At 46.2% G+C, this 18,306-nt stretch overlaps 1 protein-coding gene across 1 annotated transcript; it reads left to right on the forward strand.

Moving 5' to 3' along the window:
• Positions 1–3,523: 3,523 nt before the first annotated feature.
• Positions 3,524–5,518, forward strand: LOC141284464 (uncharacterized). The gene is made up of 2 exons (XM_073817431.1): positions 3,524–4,290; positions 5,138–5,518. The coding sequence occupies exons 1-2, from the start codon at positions 3,697–3,699 to the stop codon at positions 5,516–5,518; spliced, it is 975 nt and encodes a 324-aa protein (XP_073673532.1). The 5' UTR covers positions 3,524–3,696.
• Positions 5,519–18,306: the final 12,788 nt, after the last annotated feature.

The raw sequence follows: 18,306 nt of genomic DNA on the forward strand, positions 1-18,306 counted from the left end.
CGAACTCAGCAAGAACTCAGCGAACTCAGAGCTCTCAGCTCTCGCCTCACGCCTTTCGCCTCTTGTGGTTTGAGTGCTTTTCCATCTGCGCTCGACCACTCGACCAAGCACGCAACGGTGCCATCAAAACTCTACAGAACTGAAGTTTCGTGACTGCCGAACTTTTCCAAGTCTCGCAACGCCGACTCAAAAGAACTTCCAGCGCATCAACCTGCGTAACCAGGCAACCGAAAGATCGGCTCCAGAAAACCACTCCTCCACGTCGAGGGATTTCCCAAACTACGTCATCGACCAGCAACCAACCAGAACTTTCGCTCAGACGAGCCCCCGGAACCCCCGTTCCCAGCACAAACGCAAGTAACAAGATCTCTGTTTACTTCGCTGAAACTGGTGCAAAATACTCCCTAAGTAGTTAAAAGCTAAGTCTCTGCTTTTGTGATTTTCTAAGGTTGCGATCTAAGAACTAGTTAAGATACTAGAACATTTGGGGTTCTCCTCAACTCAGTAATTTCTCATCCCCGGAACTGTATGAGTGTGAGTGTGAATGTGTGTGTGTGTGTGTGTGTGTTTGTTTTGTGTTTTAGTAGAGATTAGTGTTGTGTCTTAGAGTAGTCAATAAATCATTGTTTCATTAAAAGAAGTGTCTTGACTTTATGTTCACAAAAGTTCTATCTGTGTTTAGATCAAGCTACCTCAGCTTTAAAATTTCCTAACGTAATATTTTGGTTTATTTGTGATCTTGGCCAGGAACATAATATAAACCTTTTGAGTTAATACATTATGCTGAATTGACCACTTTGCTGGACGAATGGTTAAGAAGTGTAATCTATTAATTCTGAATCAATTTAATCAAGTTTCGAATCTTTCGATTCGATTCCTTATTTGAATCATTATAAATTTGAGCTAATTAATCCTTACAGATGGTGGAGAAGATAACGCGAACACATCTAACTATTTGAACATAAAACAAGTCATTCTATATGGTATTTGTTCTATTTTATCCGGTAGAAATAGTTCAAAGACAGAGAAACAGTTTATTGTGTACTGTATGCTTTATTGTGGCTGCCAGTCTGGAATGAATGAAAGCATAACTTTGAGTTGTTGTGTAAAGAATTTAAACTGCAGTAAAGTTTTAGAAATTGAGACAAAGAAAAGAAGAAAAACGAGCGTGTTCCTTGTTTTTCCTCTCTGTCAAAAGGCCTTGCAGCTAGTGTTTTACACTGCGTGTTCCAGAGTGAAAACTTAAGCTGACTCCCGGTTTAAGATCTTTAGGCTCGCGACCTAATGCTCTTTTACCTAGTATTCACTTAAAACTAACGTTAGTGAAGTTAAGACGTGGCGCTCAGCGCGAGCACCCACACGTTGCTTTATGGGAGAAATTTTGAGATCTTAAAATTGTGTGGCTGAGTCCATATGTGCTGTGGTGTTGTTTAACAGACAAGCACAGAATTAAGGTCCGCCGAGACCTGTGAAATATGTTGTATTAATCGCAGTAAATCTGTGGATAAATGTGCCTCACTCTAACGAGTTGAGACAAGAATCTAAATAGTGCTTATTTGCTTTGCAATTCCGAAATGTCCTGTCATTTCATGCATTGTATTTAAGACTGCTGAACCACACGCTGGTGGTTGCCATAGAAACGCTGTGACCCGGAAATCCTAACATACCTTTTCCGGGGCAGAGTTTCGTTGTGCAGGCGCAGTCCGCCTGCTCATATTGTAAACAACAAGTGGTATAGCTAACCTAGCTAAAGCTAACGCGTGTGCATTGAAGCCTATGTAAAACCATTAGCCTTGAAAAATAGCAGTTAGCACGCAATCGGTTAGGGTGATCCATTGTGTTTGAACTCAGTGTGTGTAACGTTGTTTGGGTGACTCAATCACAAGCTTTGAACTTTAACGCTCATTCTGCAAACTTCTTTACTTCATATCTCTGTACACTATTCCTTGTATTTCTTCCCTCCTCCCATGTGACAGGAATACTGACAATTTTAAACTTAAATCTCTTTTTGATGCGATTGTAACAAACCATTAAAGCCCTATCATAAATCTCAAATTAAAACATTTTATTGTTTCGATTTAAGGCTCTCTCCTTTTTGACTGTTTGCATTGCCAGATTAAACTGTTACAAGCTTTATAATCAAATACTATTTTTAAGCTGATCAATCTGAATACTTTGATCAATCTTAATAAATAATCACATCTCCTTGCCACACCGCAATTTCTGTGATTGATTTAACATTGATTATTTGTAGTCAATTTTAAGGAGGCATCATTTTAATTTGGTCACCAACTTTCATTGCCAAGGTGATAATTTATGTTAAACATTTTTTTATTTGGAAATTTTAATCTCTAATTTAAACTTCTGATTCCAATTAAAAATTTTTTGATTTTAATTGAACATTTTAATTTTAAGTTTAATCATAATCACATTTCCCCTTTTCAGACGGCAATGATACACGTTGAATAGAGAAATTATAATTTCCTTGACCAATTTTTAATGAAAACTTCTAAATTATAACCAGGAACAATCATTATTGATTTGAAAACGACTCCTTTTTACAATCAATAGTTGTTCCTTTTCCCATACCTCAATGGTTTGTGTTGATTCATTTGATTACAACTGCTGACTAAAACTTTAACAAAGCGTTACAGTTTTAGTTCTCCCACAATCATTACTGAATGGAAACATCAATTTTAATTTGCAAACCAAGGCTTTAATTGTAATTGTAATAATCAAGTCTTGTCATATTCCCTGACTTGGGAGCGAAACCTCATTTCCAATTGGCTGTCTCTCTCCTCACTCTCTCTCTTTCACCTAGCTGTCCTCCTCTTGATTCGACTACTGCTGCTATTTCCTCGATTGTGCCTGTGAGAATCATAAAAGCAGAGAATTTTGGTTGTTTAAAAGACATTTAATCAATGTTCATACAACTTGAAAACGCCAATTAAACTTGTGTCTAACTCTCACTTTCCCCTCTCATCGTGGAACCCTACAGCCAAGGTCCCAACGAATCCAGCGAGGACTGATAGGCGCCAGTCGTGAACCCGTTTCCAGAAACGCTCTGATTGGTGTACAGTGTCAATCCTACCAGCTGCAAAGCCAATACTGTCATTGTTATTGTATATTCCCTCATCCTGGAGGGGATTATAATAACAATCATAGTCCTGGCGTGTTGGAATTCCCATTTCTGAGCACCGTATCTAGAAGCATACATCAAGTGAAAAAAAAAAAAAAAAAAAAAAAACTTGACTGTACTCATTCTGGGGCCAGAAAGGTGTATTTCACTTTCCCTCTCTCTCCCAATCTCTCTCTTTCTACCTTCTGCCCAAAGTGTTCCTTTTGTTGTTGTCTCTTTTCTCTCTTCTCTTTAGAAAAAGGGGGAAGCAGCCGACGACTACGCCGTTCTTTGCTGTGGGTGTTTGTTCCTCTTTCCTCTCTCTATTCTAGCTACAACACCCGTGGTTACCCCCTCGCCTCCTCCATAGCGACGCTAGCTGGAGGCGTGCACACCAGTGAACCACCTGCGGGGAGAACCACACTCACCTCAACACAACACACCCAAAACCCACTTACACCCGACACCACCACACTCACACCACTGTTTTGGTTTTGTTTGTTTGTTTTGTTTGTTTGTTCTTCTTTCTACAGGTCTGTGTCAGTCAGTGGTCTGGTCTTTCCTCACGGCATCAAAACATGCCTCGCCCAACAGACCCCGTTGGTCACTGGGAGGACTTGGAAATCTGGCTAAGCGCCGTGACGGACAGCCTCTTACCCAAAGCCGCCGAAGCTGTCAAACACCAGACACAAGACCAACTGGACAACAACATAACAGGCATCATGAAACATGATCCAGGTCAGAGCTACGGACACAAAGAGCTAGCAAAGATCACTGGCTCCCTGAGTCACACCCTCATCGCCTCCCTCAAACGGAGCGACAGACGCTTCGCCTATCTCCAGCAGGAGCTGAAACGCGCACAGCAACGCATCGAGCAGCTAGAGCTGGAGGATCAAGATCAACGGGAAGGGTCCAACGAGACGGATCCCAGAGCAACTGAGGAGATTGCTAGACTACAAGAAACTCTTGCTAACAACACACAAGAAATGGAGCAAGCAAAGTCAGCCCGCGCCGAACTCAGCGGCGAGTTACAGTACGTCGAGCAGCTACTGGAAAAGGCAAGGCTGGACTTCAGAGACAAGAACAGCAGAATTAAAGCCCTCGAAACACATCTGAACGAGGCAAGAACTGAGATAGGTTACCTCACTCAACAACTTGAAGACATGAAAGAGGTATTTGACAGTGTCAAAAATGAACTCAGACATGCTTATGAACTGCGCCCTGAGCCAACCAGGACGCAACGGGCCCCGCCCTCACCCCTGCCAAGCAGGCCCGGGTCCCATGTTCCTGGAATGTCACGTGAGCAAAAGGGGGAGGGAGCGACTCAGAAACCCTCGCCAGCTCCTTCTGAAGAAACCTACCTCACACCCAAGCTACGAGAACTCCCCAAGGCCAGCCATAACCCATCACATGGCATGGACCTCAAAGACCTTGACAAGCTGACCCGAAACATCAGCAAATTCACCCCGAGTGTGCCAGATGGTCAAGACGTCCACTCTTACTTGAATGATGTCGATTTTCACTTAGAAATGAGACCCAACGTTACTGACAAAGACAGACTTTATCTGCTGCGAACGACATCCAGCCCTGAAGTGCGGAGCTTCCTGGACCGACAGCCTTCTCACACAAAGAATGACTACCAATCGCTCCGCCAAGCCCTCATCAAGGAATTTGCAGTCCCGGAATCAGAGCAAGGACTGGTGGCCGCCCTGGAGACAAAACAGGGTCGTCATGAATCCTCCCAGGCATACTATAGCCGGCTTAGAGAAGCATACTTCGGAGCTCGCAACAAACCTGACATGGAGCAGGACATGAACTTTAAGACTCTCTTTCTGAGAAATCTCCATCCTGCGGTAAGCCACCACCTTGGCGTCCTTGCATGCCCACAAACAATGACGTCTCAACAGCTGCGAGACCTGGCGCACAAAGCCTACGGCAAGCAAAAGATGGCGTCAGAAAAAGGCACCAAGTCTACTGCAGTTCTTGATTTTAACACACAATGTCAAGAAATGACCCTAGAGGGCGCCCAACACCAAGAAAGCTTCAAGCCACCTCCTAGAGAATGGAGACCATCCTCATTCAACAGAGAACGTGACTTTCACTTTGGCGCCCGACCTACACAAAGAAACGACCGCTGGGATGGACCACGCGGACGACAACACTCACACTCACGCTACTGGGAAAAATCCTGGTACCATCCAAGACCTCGTGAGAATCGATGGGAGAGATCATGGAGTCAGCCAACCTCATCAGGAAGTTCAGGAAATGGCTCGTGGGAATCTAATGCAACCAGTCCGACAAATCGACGAAAAAACTTACAAAGATTCCACACTGATCAAGCTCAAGCTGAATCTACACATGAAGAAGAGACATTGCCGTGTTTTGATTCACAAGAACTGATGAAAATGATGATGCAAGAGTTCTTCAAACGCAAAAAGGAGGATCGGAAGTGGGAAAAGAAAGAAAAACCCACTGCGGCCTGACTAGCGGCCAGACAAGAAGGCAACGACCACCTGGTCCAACAAACCACACAGAACAGCACCTCTTTTCCTTACCCCAAGAACACTGTAACTGTCATAACTTCAGATGGACAAGAAAGCTTCTTTAAACATCCAGAGCAAGAGACAGAAACTGACTCAACACATGACACGTCAGATCACAGAAGATTCCAACAAACACCTGCTGATATAACAACTCAATCACCCGAAAGTGCTGTCCTGGTCGTCTGCCACTCCTCTGAAGAACACCGAACCAGTCCTGAACTCCTACCTATCTCATCTCAAACGCCAGTCCCTCAACTCCTAGGCGATCTCACCGAGAAAGGTACAACGAGAAAGTTTTACCTTCCCATCACCATCGAGGGTCATGTCAAAGCGGAAGCCCTTCTAGACACAGGAGCCGACATCACTCTAATGTCAACTGAACTCCTTGAGAAAATTCAAAGAACTATAACTGATGGAACTTTCAAACTCCAAAGGTGCGAACTGAACCTGCAAGCATACTCAAACATGGGCCTACAGCTGAAACATGTGGCCCCAATTCACCTAACAGTGGGACCGATGAATCTCATCCACCCAGTCTACATCTCACCTCTAAACAACTATCCGCTCCTCATAGGAAAGGATCTGCTAAATCGCTTCAAACCCTTGATAGACTTTAAACACCTGAAGTTGTGGACGCAAGTCCATAAGCCATTGCCCTTCCAGTCAGTAGTCTCCAATGAGTCGCAGTGTCAAGCCACAGACGTTGCCTTCAATTTGCTTAGTGACAATGCAGTGTCAAAGTCAAGGCCAAGCTCAAGTTCAACGCCAAGCAGCAAAGAACAAGGCCCTTCCCTCTGCTCACTGCAAGCGTGGGACTCAGGTCCCCCTCAACTCAGAACTGCCATAAATGTCCAAGACACTTTAGTATCTGTCGCAGTGCTAGCCCCTGGGCAGGAAAACTCAGCCGGCAGCCTGAATCTCTTCAAAGCAACGAAGCACAGACACCAAAGCCTACCAAAGGACACCAGACTCAAGAAAGCAGACCACCAAAGACTTAAAGAAATTCTACATGAGTACAGGGACTCTTTTGCAAAGGACGTCCCGGACTGTGGCCCAATGAAACTGATGCCCACAGCGTAAGTCCATGACTGCCCAGACAATCACCAGGGCAATCTGAAAGCGGGCGTGGTTCGGCTCAACAGCGACCCTTGCCCATCACAACCATTCAATACATTTCATGCCCTCCCACCCATCCCAATGGCTACAGCTCTTACCCGCCACCAACATAACATTGGCATGCTAAACCCCTCCTACTCCCACATCAGCAGACCCACCCATTTCTGCTCACATCTTCGAACTTTACTCTCCTATGAGTTCCACACTTGACTAATCCACGTCTTCAGACCTCCGCACCCTCCAATCCGTCAAGAACATGCTGCATCCGCTAAATGGTGCCCTCACATATGTCTCTGAGCCCCTCACTGCGCCAAAGCTTGTAGTCCCTCAGAGCCAAAGGGGGATGAGGCTTAGGCATGCATACGATGCACCATGCGCAGTGCACTGTGGTGCCAAAACCACCTACAACCCATTCAAACATGTGGCACAGAAGCCTGGCATACAACAAGATGTGGCAGATTACATAGAAGGATGCCTGATGTGTTGCCAGCTTCAACCAAGAAACCCAAGCCACCGAGCATAACTCAAAATTGAAAGAAATGATGCAGGAAATATAGAGACATGTGGATGTAAAGCCCCATGCTAGCCACCTCCTTCGCACAAGGAACTCAGTGTCGGAAACAAAGTGTGGTATTACGGTTTCGCCATCCTTGGCAGAACACTCCCTAGTGCCAGTCGGAGAAAGTCCTTACCCCACTGAAAGAAATCCCACAAGTTCTCGCCTGTTACCGACCGAACCAGAATCGGACAAGGGCGCAGCGAGCCAGTTCTTCGATGGGTTCACCAAAAGCAGATAAAGAGACATTGGGGTTCCAACTAACAGAAAAAGGGGGAAGACCAAACCCACTGACACAGACCGACAACTCCTGACCCCGCCTCACATTAACATGATTTCTATCCTTCTAGGTAAACACACAGCTAACCTCCTAAACACAACACAAATCACCTAAACATTCTCCTCTGCCGCACTGCTAGGACCAACCTCCACCCAGCAGAGAGGAGCTGCTCCACACATGTGACACTTATCCTTACTGTCTAACCTCAGTCAGTGTCATTGTGTCTCTTTGTCTTTTCCTTTTTCTCCCTTTCTCTATGTGTCCCTTCCTTCTAGCCCTCATCAGAAACTGACCTAACTTTTCTTTTAAGTCTAGGCCCCCTGAAGATGGGATTGACTCAGTACACCAAATTAGTTGCAAATCACTGCCGGAAATTTCGTTTACGATTTGAGCAACCCCGCCAAACCATGATCTTCGTGGCTAACTGTCCCGTTGTTATTTTCTATCTCCAGGTAGACATTATGATTCGCCACCCTGTGTCTCTGCGTAATCAGGATTACCAATAGCTAACCGCAAAGTCTACCTCTAAAGGTGTATGGCCGATTCGACCCTATGATGTTTTCCAGACCAAACTACACCCTATCAGCCCCCAAAAGTCTTGGGCCGACACCCGTCAGACACGGGAAGCCCTTGCCCACATGCAGGCAGATGTGAACCACATGCTGCGCTAATTACAGAAAATGATCGTAACCCAGGCTGAATTAAGCGGGTACAACCGGCGTCCCAAACGATTATTGGGCGCTCTGCTGGGGCTGGTGCGGCTGTAGGCACTCTGTTTAACATTCTAAACCTAGCCACCTTAAAACGACATGCGAACAAACTCCAAGCTGAATTACGATTTAGCAACGTCATAAATCTTAACGAACGGTTCACAGTCATACCAAAACGGTTACGCTCAAACGCAACGCCTAGTTACTCCCATGGCCCATGCGCTACGAGAAAGAGACTCCTTAATGGATAGCCCGCCTTGAATACGATCCCAAGCACTGTCTGACGTAGCACCTGATCGAGCACACGTCTACACCGCCTCGTTGAACTCCCGATACTCCGGTCAATCAAGACCGCCAAATTAACAATAATTCTCACCGATGCGGCCCTACGTCATTTCAAGTGCCTCTAACTGTACCAGGCCAAATAACTAAATCCCTGCACCAGTATTCAGCTAGTGATGGAGATTTTGTTTGTGTCTTGTGTGTGCCTTGTTCTCTCTCTCTGCCTCTTGTTCCAGTGCCTGCCGATGTTCACACCAGAAACATCGCCAGCCAAAAGGGGGAATGTGTAGGAATGCGGAACAAAGCACCCAAACAGAAGTGTTCACATTTCTGTTAATCAAAAAGAATCCTCCTCCCAGCCATAAAATTTTAACATGACCATCACATGATAATCACCAGACGCTAATTGTATGGACCGCTTTTGTCGAGATCTGCGTCTTACGCATCCAGAGAGAAGAAAACGCTCTCTGTCTCAAAGCACCTAAGAAACAAACCTCCAGTCTTCTGAAATAAAGCTGGCATGGCACATGATGCGTCCAGCGTGACTCACATGGTTTTTCGGACTTCCTGTCCCCCTCTCCCCCTGACATTCCAAAACACCCCGTCTCTCAATAGAGATACGTACACTGCAGAGACAATCTTTAAGAAACAATCAGCTTATAAACAGTATCATATGTTTTCATTTATATGCTCGATGTGTTTTATGTGATCGTTGGAGTTTAATCTATGCATTTATATGCCTTTAGCAGTGACAAATGTTTTAGCATGCAAGCAATTTACCATGGGGTAATATGCGATGAAATATCATGATGGATGCAGTTTGTCTGGATGAATGAGAAAATGATTGTGTATACTTTGTTATACTTTCTTTTTTATACTTTAAATAGTTTATTGAAGTTAATAACAAAATTGCAGAGAAATCCATATCCTAATAAGTCACGAACCAGAAGGAATTACAGGACAGAAAGGGGTTGGCGTGACCCGCCCCTTCAGCAATGCCATTGGATCCCAGCATCGTGGGACGTGCCCTAGCGGCCCGTTTAAAACTTCATGTTCCTAACAGAACGGAGCGAACTAGGCGAACTCAGCAAGAACTCAGCGAACTCAGAGCTCTCAGCTCTCGCCTCACGCCTTTCGCCTCTTGTGGTTTGAGTGCTTTTCCATCTGCGCTCGACCACTCGACCAAGCACGCAACGGTGCCATCAAAACTCTACAGAACTGAAGTTTCGTGACTGCCGAACTTTTCCAAGTCTCGCAACGCCGACTCAAAAGAACTTCCAGCGCATCAACCTGCGTAACCAGGCAACCGAAAGATCGGCTCCAGAAAACCACTCCTCCACGTCGAGGGATTTCCCAAACTACGTCATCGACCAGCAACCAACCAGAACTTTCGCTCAGACGAGCCCCCGGAACCCCCGTTCCCAGCACAAACGCAAGTAACAAGATCTCTGTTTACTTCGCTGAAACTGGTGCAAAATACTCCCTAAGTAGTTAAAAGCTAAGTCTCTGCTTTTGTGATTTTCTAAGGTTGCGATCTAAGAACTAGTTAAGATACTAGAACATTTGGGGTTCTCCTCAACTCAGTAATTTCTCATCCCCGGAACTGTATGAGTGTGAGTGTGAATGTGTGTGTGTGTGTGTGTGTGTTTGTTTTGTGTTTTAGTAGAGATTAGTGTTGTGTCTTAGAGTAGTCAATAAATCATTGTTTCATTAAAAGAAGTGTCTTGACTTTATGTTCACAAAAGTTCTATCTGTGTTTAGATCAAGCTACCTCAGCTTTAAAATTTCCTAACGTAATATTTTGGTTTATTTGTGATCTTGGCCAGGAACATAATATAAACCTTTTGAGTTAATACATTATGCTGAATTGACCACTTTGCTGGACGAATGGTTAAGAAGTGTAATCTATTAATTCTGAATCAATTTAATCAAGTTTCGAATCTTTCGATTCGATTCCTTATTTGAATCATTATAAATTTGAGCTAATTAATCCTTACAGAGAATAAATGGAATTGTTCCTCAGGAGATCTACAACGCACTATCTGATGCGATACTGTAGCGGGCGGCTGTATGGTTACAATTTTATCTCTAATAGTGTCTATCTTGGAGGTAAAGTACGTCATAAAGTCATTACTGCTGTGCTTTTGGGAAATGTCTAAACCTGTTGCTGCTATATTTTTAGTTAATTTAACCACAGTATTGAACAAATACCTAGGGTTATGTTTGTTTTCTTCTAAAAGAGATGAAAAGTAATCCGATCTGGCAGTTTTTAATGCTTTCCTATAAGATAAATTACATTCACACCAAGCAGTACGAAAAACCTCTAGTTTTGTTTTCCTCCAGCTGCGTTCCATTTTTCGTGCTTTTCTCTTTAGGGCGCGGGTATGATCGTTATACCACGGTGTTACACTTTTTTTCTTAATCTTTTTTAAGCGCACTGGAGCAACTGTATCTAAAGTGCTAGAAAAGAGAGAGTCCATAGTTTCTATTACATCATCAAGTTTTTCTGAGCTATTGGATATGCTGAGGAATTCAGATAAGTCAGGAAGATTACTTACAAAGCAGTCTTTTGTAGTAGAAGTGATGGTTCTACCGTATTTGTAGCAAGGAATTGAATTAACAGTTTTAGCTATCTGGATTATACAAGAGACTAGATAATGATCTGAGATATCATCGCTTTGCTGCAGAATTTCAACGCCATTAACATCAATTCCATGTGACAGTATTAAATCTAGAGTATGATTTCGGCAATGAGTAGGACCTGACACGTGTTGTCTAACCCCAATAGAGTTCAAAATATCTATAAATGCTGTTCCTAATGCATCTTTTTCATTATCAACATGGATGTTAAAATCACCCACTATTAAGACTTTATCTGCGGCCAGCACTAATTCGGATAGAAAATCAGCAAATTCTTTAATAAAGTCTGTATGGTGCCCTGGTGGCCTGTATACAGTAGCTAGCACAAACGTCACAGGGGATTTATCATTAGTACTTGTTTCTCTGGATAATGCTATATGAAGCACCATAACTTCAAACGAGTTATAATTGAAGCCCGTTCTCTGAGAGACATTGAGAATACTGCTATAAATAGTAGAAACACCTCCTCCTTTACCTTTTAGACGCGGTTCATGTTTATAACAGTAATCTTGGGGGGTGGACTCGTTTAAAATAATGTAATCGTCTGGTTTTAGCCAGGTTTCTGTCAAACAGAGCACATCTAGGTTATGATCAGTGATCATATCATTTACAAAAAGTGCTTTCGTAGAAAGGGACCTGATATTCAATAAGCCAAGCTTTATCAATTGTTTCTCTGTATTATATATATTTTTTATTTGTTGAACATCAATTAAATTGTTAGTCTTGATTTGATTCAGGCGTTTTTTGTATTTTTTTGCTCGGGGAACAGACACAGTCTCTATAGTGTGATATCTAGGTGAAAGGGTCTCTATGTGCTGAGAAATAACTGATTTCTGTGACATGAGACGGTCGGTTTAGCCAGTCTGTCTGCTTCCTGACCTGGGCCCCAGTTAGTCAAGTGCAAACTCTAAGACTATGTGCCATATTTCTAGATAGAAGAGATGCTCCACATCCGGAGGGATGAAGACCATCTCTTTTCAACAGGTCAGGTCTGCCCCAAAAGCTTGTCCAATTGTCTATGAAACCTATGTTATTTCGCGGGCACCACTTTGACATCCAGCCATGGAGTGACCACAGTCTACTATGAATCTCGTCACCACGGTAAGCCGGGAGGGGACCAGAGCATATTACAGTGTCTGACATCGTACTTGCAAGTTCACACACCTCTTTAACATTATTTTTAGTGATCTCCGACTGGCGAAGTCGAACATCATTAGCGCCGACGTGAATAACAATCTTACTGAATTTACGTTTAGCATTAGCCAGCACTTTTAAATTTGCCAAGATGTCAGGCGCTCTGGCTCCCGGTAAACAATGGACTATGGTGGCTGGTGTCTCTATTTTCACGTTCCGTACAATAGAATCGCCAATCACTAGAGCACTTTCATCAGGTTTCTCAGTGGGTGCTTCACTGAGTGGGGAGAACCTGTTTGATGTTCTGATCGGAACGGAAGAGCGGTGTTTTGACCCGCGACTATGCCGCCTCACAGTCACCCAATTGCCCTGCTGCATGGGCGTTGTTACCGGAACCGAACAATGTACAGGGCTTTCTGAGCTAGTCACATCCAAAACCGTATCTAAGGCCCTCACATTCTTACTATCCTCCATTAAAGTTTGGATGCGTGACTCTAGTTCTGAAATCTTCTCTGTCAGCCTGACTATATTCCTGCATTTATCACATGTATAAGGCTCACTGCTGACAGAGATAGATAAGCTATACATGTGGCAAGCAGTGCAGACTACAATTGTAGGAGAAGAAGCCATTACTCACCGTGATTGTAGAATGATTTCAACTTACCAATGTTGTTAGAGTTCCTGAAGAACAGATCAGGGGGGGAAAAAACGGAACGGAACCGGCTAAAAGAGTACTAACGATATTAAACACGAGAAAAAAAAAATAAAAACGTGAATGGAACGCAGATGGCAAGTTAACCGGCCAGCGCAATGCTAAAAATAGTAAACAAGAGTTAAAAGCGTGAATGGAGTGCGAGCGGCAAATTAACCGGCTATGGAATGCTAACGCGCTGCACTCGTGATTATAGAGTAAGGCGAACAATCAAATTAGTCAGATTAGTTTGATGGATAAGACCAGAAATTAAGTTAAGCTATATCTATCAATTTAAAACGGCAGAATTAACAATAAGATAGAGAATCCAGTAGAAAATCCAGTAGAAAAACGAAGCTGCAGAGAGCTACAAACAAACAGACCACTCTGCAGCAAGGCAGACTGGAAGCAGGGAAACAGCGAAACAGCGACACCCACAGGACAGGAGTCAAAAAGGGTATGAGGTGTTACTTGACAGAGAAAACTTGTAGGTCTCCTGCCCTCTTGACGGGAGCCAGGGCGGTCAGGAGCGCTGTCTTAATGACCGGAATGCTAGCTCGACTGAGGCCAATGGCTCAATTGGAGCGTCCCGCGGCTCTGAAGGCGACGGGAAGGCCCCAAGAGGGTGTGGGGTGCGTTCTGGGCACCTCTGCGAAACCTCACGGCCAGTGAATGCTCACCTACTTAGCTCCATCTACTGCATGTGATACGTGGCGAAGCAGCGGCATATACTTGGAAAGTCGAGGGGACAGCCTGCGCTCGCACTCTCCTGCAGGAAGGGAAGCATTACTGCAATCGTGTATCTCTGTGGAAAGCCAGCAAATAGACCTCATCTCAGTGCGTAAGCCTGCCTAGTCAAGGGAGCTTGGTACTGAGTGATAGTTGTATTACGGCCCGTGAAGGCCGGAGAGGTCTGGGGTGTCAACCGTGCCCTACAGGGAGGGACTGCCGCGAGGGAACGGTTACTAAGACCTGAGTCTGGGTGGGCCATTCTTGTAGCGCAACCAACAGACTTACTCCTCGTCCTCCCTGGACTTGCACAGAGTCTGTGCAAGGAGGCTCGCTGGGTTTTTTTTTTTTTTTTTAAGGGCGTACTTGGGCCCCGGAGGTCAGCTGTGTGCCAGCGTTACTCTGAAAGAGGCAGCTGGCAATGAGAGGAATCGGAAGACGAGTGGATGTGGCTGGCCTACCGATATACTCCAAACTAGCTGCATCACGGGGTGGAGTCGCCATCCTGCAGGTGGGTGGACTGCCGTGAGAGCCGATAGGCTGCACGGTTGAGTTTCCCTGCTTCAGGTGAATGGCAAGTAGCAAAATCTGCCACGTTGGACTCCATGGGAGCAGATGGGAGGTTGTAAGCCTCTGTTGTACATGGCAACCCAACCTGTGGTAAGCCGGGAACGATCCTTCGGTTGGCCTGAAGGACCAGATGGCGGGGGTGCCGAAGCACCAGGTCCCCAAGTTCGCACAACGGAACTCACGAATGGGCTGGCAAAGCACCAGTCGAAGAGACGGTTGATGATGCGAAGTCCTGTCTGCCGAAGAGGGGACAGGGGAGCTCCCATGGCCTAAAAAAGGCAGGAAGGAGGGGGACTGGCCAAATGGAAGCACCTCACGCTGAAGGGCTCGACCCCCGGAGCAGACCGCCGAGGGGGTGTGCATTGGGGAGAATCGAGACGCGACAGCGGGTGCCCTTCAGGCAGATGGCTGCAACCCAGCCCTGAAGACGGAAACATACCTGTATGTGCTTCGTCGTGAGCGAGTGTGCCGACAGCCTGAAAGGGATCGGGACAGAGCTCCATCCAGGGCGGATATTAACCCACCACATTAACTGGACACGTGAAGTCAGGACTGAGAGGTCCCGACCTCGTCCCGGGGGAGGGACAGGCTGGATCACGTCCTTCGCCAGTAGGAACGCGACCTCCGCAGGCAGAACAGAGGCACGCCTGCCCGAATAAGAATGTAAGGGGTACCTCTGAGTCTGGGCGGACGCCTGGGGCCGGGCCGTACCGTCCGTATCAACCAGCGTAGCGGTATCAAGGGAACGTTGACCGACGTGACCGTGGTGGGGCAGCCTAAGGGGGAGACAGGGAAGGAGACAGAACCCAGAAGGATGAACGTCCTGGGGAAGTGTCTAACTGCACTAAGCAGTGCTTACGTTCTTCCCTGGATCCCGCGCTGGCGAAGGCCGGCCGCGAGTCTGGTTCCGAGGAGTGTAAGTGCTGCTCAGGAAGGAAACTTGAGGCCGGATGCCAGGGGTGAGAAATTTGCTCTTATTGAGAAAATGTGGGTACCGTCGACCGATGGGCCGACGGCAGCATTGAAGTACACAGTGGCTCCCGGCCCTCCACCGGGAGCAGGGAGCGTCGATGTTAGCATCCCCTAAAGAGCAGTCTCAATCACCTCTGGAGGCCCGCGTCAGGGACGTTTCGCAGTTTTCTTGCGGGTGTTTCGGGCCGATCCCTGTGCCGCGGGCGGTGCCACTCTCCTGTGGCTGGCTCTGCGCTTGCGGGCCCTTCTCGCCGACCTGGCGTCGTGGGCCTCCGCGGGGGGGCGAGCCGCTGCGGCCGCAGGGGGGCGCCCTCGGCGACGTGCAGGCGGAGGCGGTGCCTCCGGCGGCGGGATGGAAGCATCGCGGCGGGGCAGGACGTGTTTAGACGCCTCCGTCTGTCTCTGGGCTGCCGAGAACTGTAGGGCAAAGTCCTCGACAGAGTCGCCGAAAAGGCACCTTTGGGAGATGGGAGCGTCGAGAAAGCGTGCCACAGGTGTCGCTCCTGGACCACAGCCGTGGACATCACCTGACCAAGGGCCCGCGCCGCGACCTTCGTCGCACGAAGCGCGGAGTTCCTGCATCGTGCCTTGGTCGGGACCACCCTCGTGCAGCTGTTTCAACCCCTTGGCCTGGTAGACCTGCAGGGTCGCCATCGCATGCAGGGCCGAGGCGGCCTGGCCCGCAGAATGAAAAGCGCGGCCCGCAAGGGCGGACGAGCGCTCACCCGCTTTGGACGGGAGATGCGGCCGGTCCCGCCAGGTGGCAGCGCCACGTGGGCAAAGTTGCACCGCCATAGCGCGCTCGACCTGAGGAAACGACACATATCCCCTGGCCGCCCCGCCATCAAGGGTGGCGAGGGGAGAGGAGCTGGGCAGCGGGCGAGATTAAAAAGGCGCCCGCCAGGTTTTAACCAGCTCCTCGTGCACCTCCGGGAAGAATGGCACCGGGGGGGGCGAGGCGGTGCCGCCGGAGCCCTCCCCAGGAACCAGTCGTCCAGCCGAGAAGGATCGGCCGAGGGCGATGGAGTAACTCCAGGCCGATCCCCCTGGCGGCTCGGAGGAGCATAGCCGAGAGCTCGGAGTCTGCCTCCGACGGAGCAGCAACCGCGAGGGGGTGCTGCGCCGCCGGAAGAGCGTCCTCGCTCCCTGACTCTCCCTCTGACGCAGCGGCCGTGGGGCGCGAAGGGGGGCCTGCCCGCGAGCGAGCGGCGAGTCCTCAGCATACCCATGGTCATGCTTTCGCAATGAATGCATGAACCATCCGTAAAAGCTGCCTCAGCATGTTCGATGCCCAGACATGCGAAGCAGCTTTCATGTCCGTCCAGTGAGGTGAGGTAACCGCCGCACCCAGAAGCGCACGGCCGGAAAGCCATTCTGAAAAGAACGTCTTTACACGGCCGTGAGAAATTGCTCTTTTAGTCCCGGTCTGCCCAGGGAGGAGACCGCGGCACCACTGTGCACTCAATGGGGCTTGCTCGCTGGAGAGCAGGAGGCTTTTTGTGGCCGTGAAAACGGCCGCCCACAGGACCCCGCTGGCGGCGTCGAGAAATTCACTCTTTCAGTTTATCTCTTTTCGATCAGCGCACACCAGCAGAGAGAGCAGCAGGAACGTGAAGTTTTTTCTTCTTTTCAGGAGAGAAGGCTTGAGCATACCGGCTCTGAAAGCGAAAGTCTGTTTGAGTGATGCGCGCCGCCATCTTATATACCCGTATGTACGGGGGAGTGGCCGACTCGCACGTCCACTCGCCAATTTGCAATTGGCCTTTTTTATATAAGGCTCAGAGATGATCGGTCTCTCAGGCGAGATCCCATATAACGTCAAAGTGATTCGACTGAAGGGGAACTCAAGATCTTCACAATTTAACATCTCTAAGGCCTCTAGATCAGACTGACCAAATATAATGTTGATTTAATTAAATGCAATCAATGCAAGGACTTCAGATAATGCCAACTGTGAACCAATATGCTACATTTTCCCTATACTCTGATGATGATAAGAACATGTAATTCATGATGATAACAAAATGTTATTATTGCTTGCTTTACGTCCACCACTTCTGCTTAAATGTCATTGTTACCTATCTGTTCAATTTGTGTGTGGATATTGCTTTGCAGGTGACTCCTGTTATAAGACATCACTTTTAAGCGCTACATAACTAAGAATCAATTAGGAAAACGGTGCCCAGTTGGCACATGCATTCACAGTAACCCTCAGCCAGTTTGGATTTTAAGTTACAGAATTGAAAGGGTTAGACTTTAAAATCAACACACAGACACATACACACAATATATACAATTTTGCCATCCAGTTTCATTTGTTAACATTAACTATATTAGTTAACATGAACAAAAATTAAACAGCATTTAATGTTAATTAATATTAAGCTAAAAAAAGTATTCATATATTGTTTAAAGGTAAATTAGTATCTTTTAACATTACATTGTGTACAGCAATACACAATAAAGTGCTCTATAAACGCTTAATTCTTTCAAAATACCTTTAAAAATCAAGTTGAGTATTTTAATGGGGCGATATATATATATATAACTGATCTTAAAATGATGGTTTTCAGATGTTTTGAACAGATAACAACAAAGTTTGTTTTGTTGTCAAAGTTTGTCTTGACATTTTTAATTATTATAATTTTATATTTAATAAATAACACTATGAAAATATTGTCTACAATGAAGATAAATCATTCATGCTTAAAAGTTGTATTTTTCTTAATCTTTTGCTATGTGACTGAATAGGACAAGTTCATGGTATAGTTCAGTAAAAAATAAATAAAAAACAACAACTGCAAAATACAAACAATGAAAGACTTAATGACCCTTTATATTTTCTCAAAATATCAGACTCTCAAAGATCAGACATATTTATTTAATTAAAGTACATATATGTGCATTTCTTCTTCAAAGATGGTCTGTAGCATGGCTCTCTACTCTGTCACCCTCTCTGCCTCTC

Source organism: Garra rufa, chromosome 14, assembly GCF_049309525.1.
Source record: "Garra rufa chromosome 14, GarRuf1.0, whole genome shotgun sequence".
Taxonomy (NCBI): Eukaryota; Metazoa; Chordata; class Actinopteri; order Cypriniformes; family Cyprinidae; genus Garra; species Garra rufa.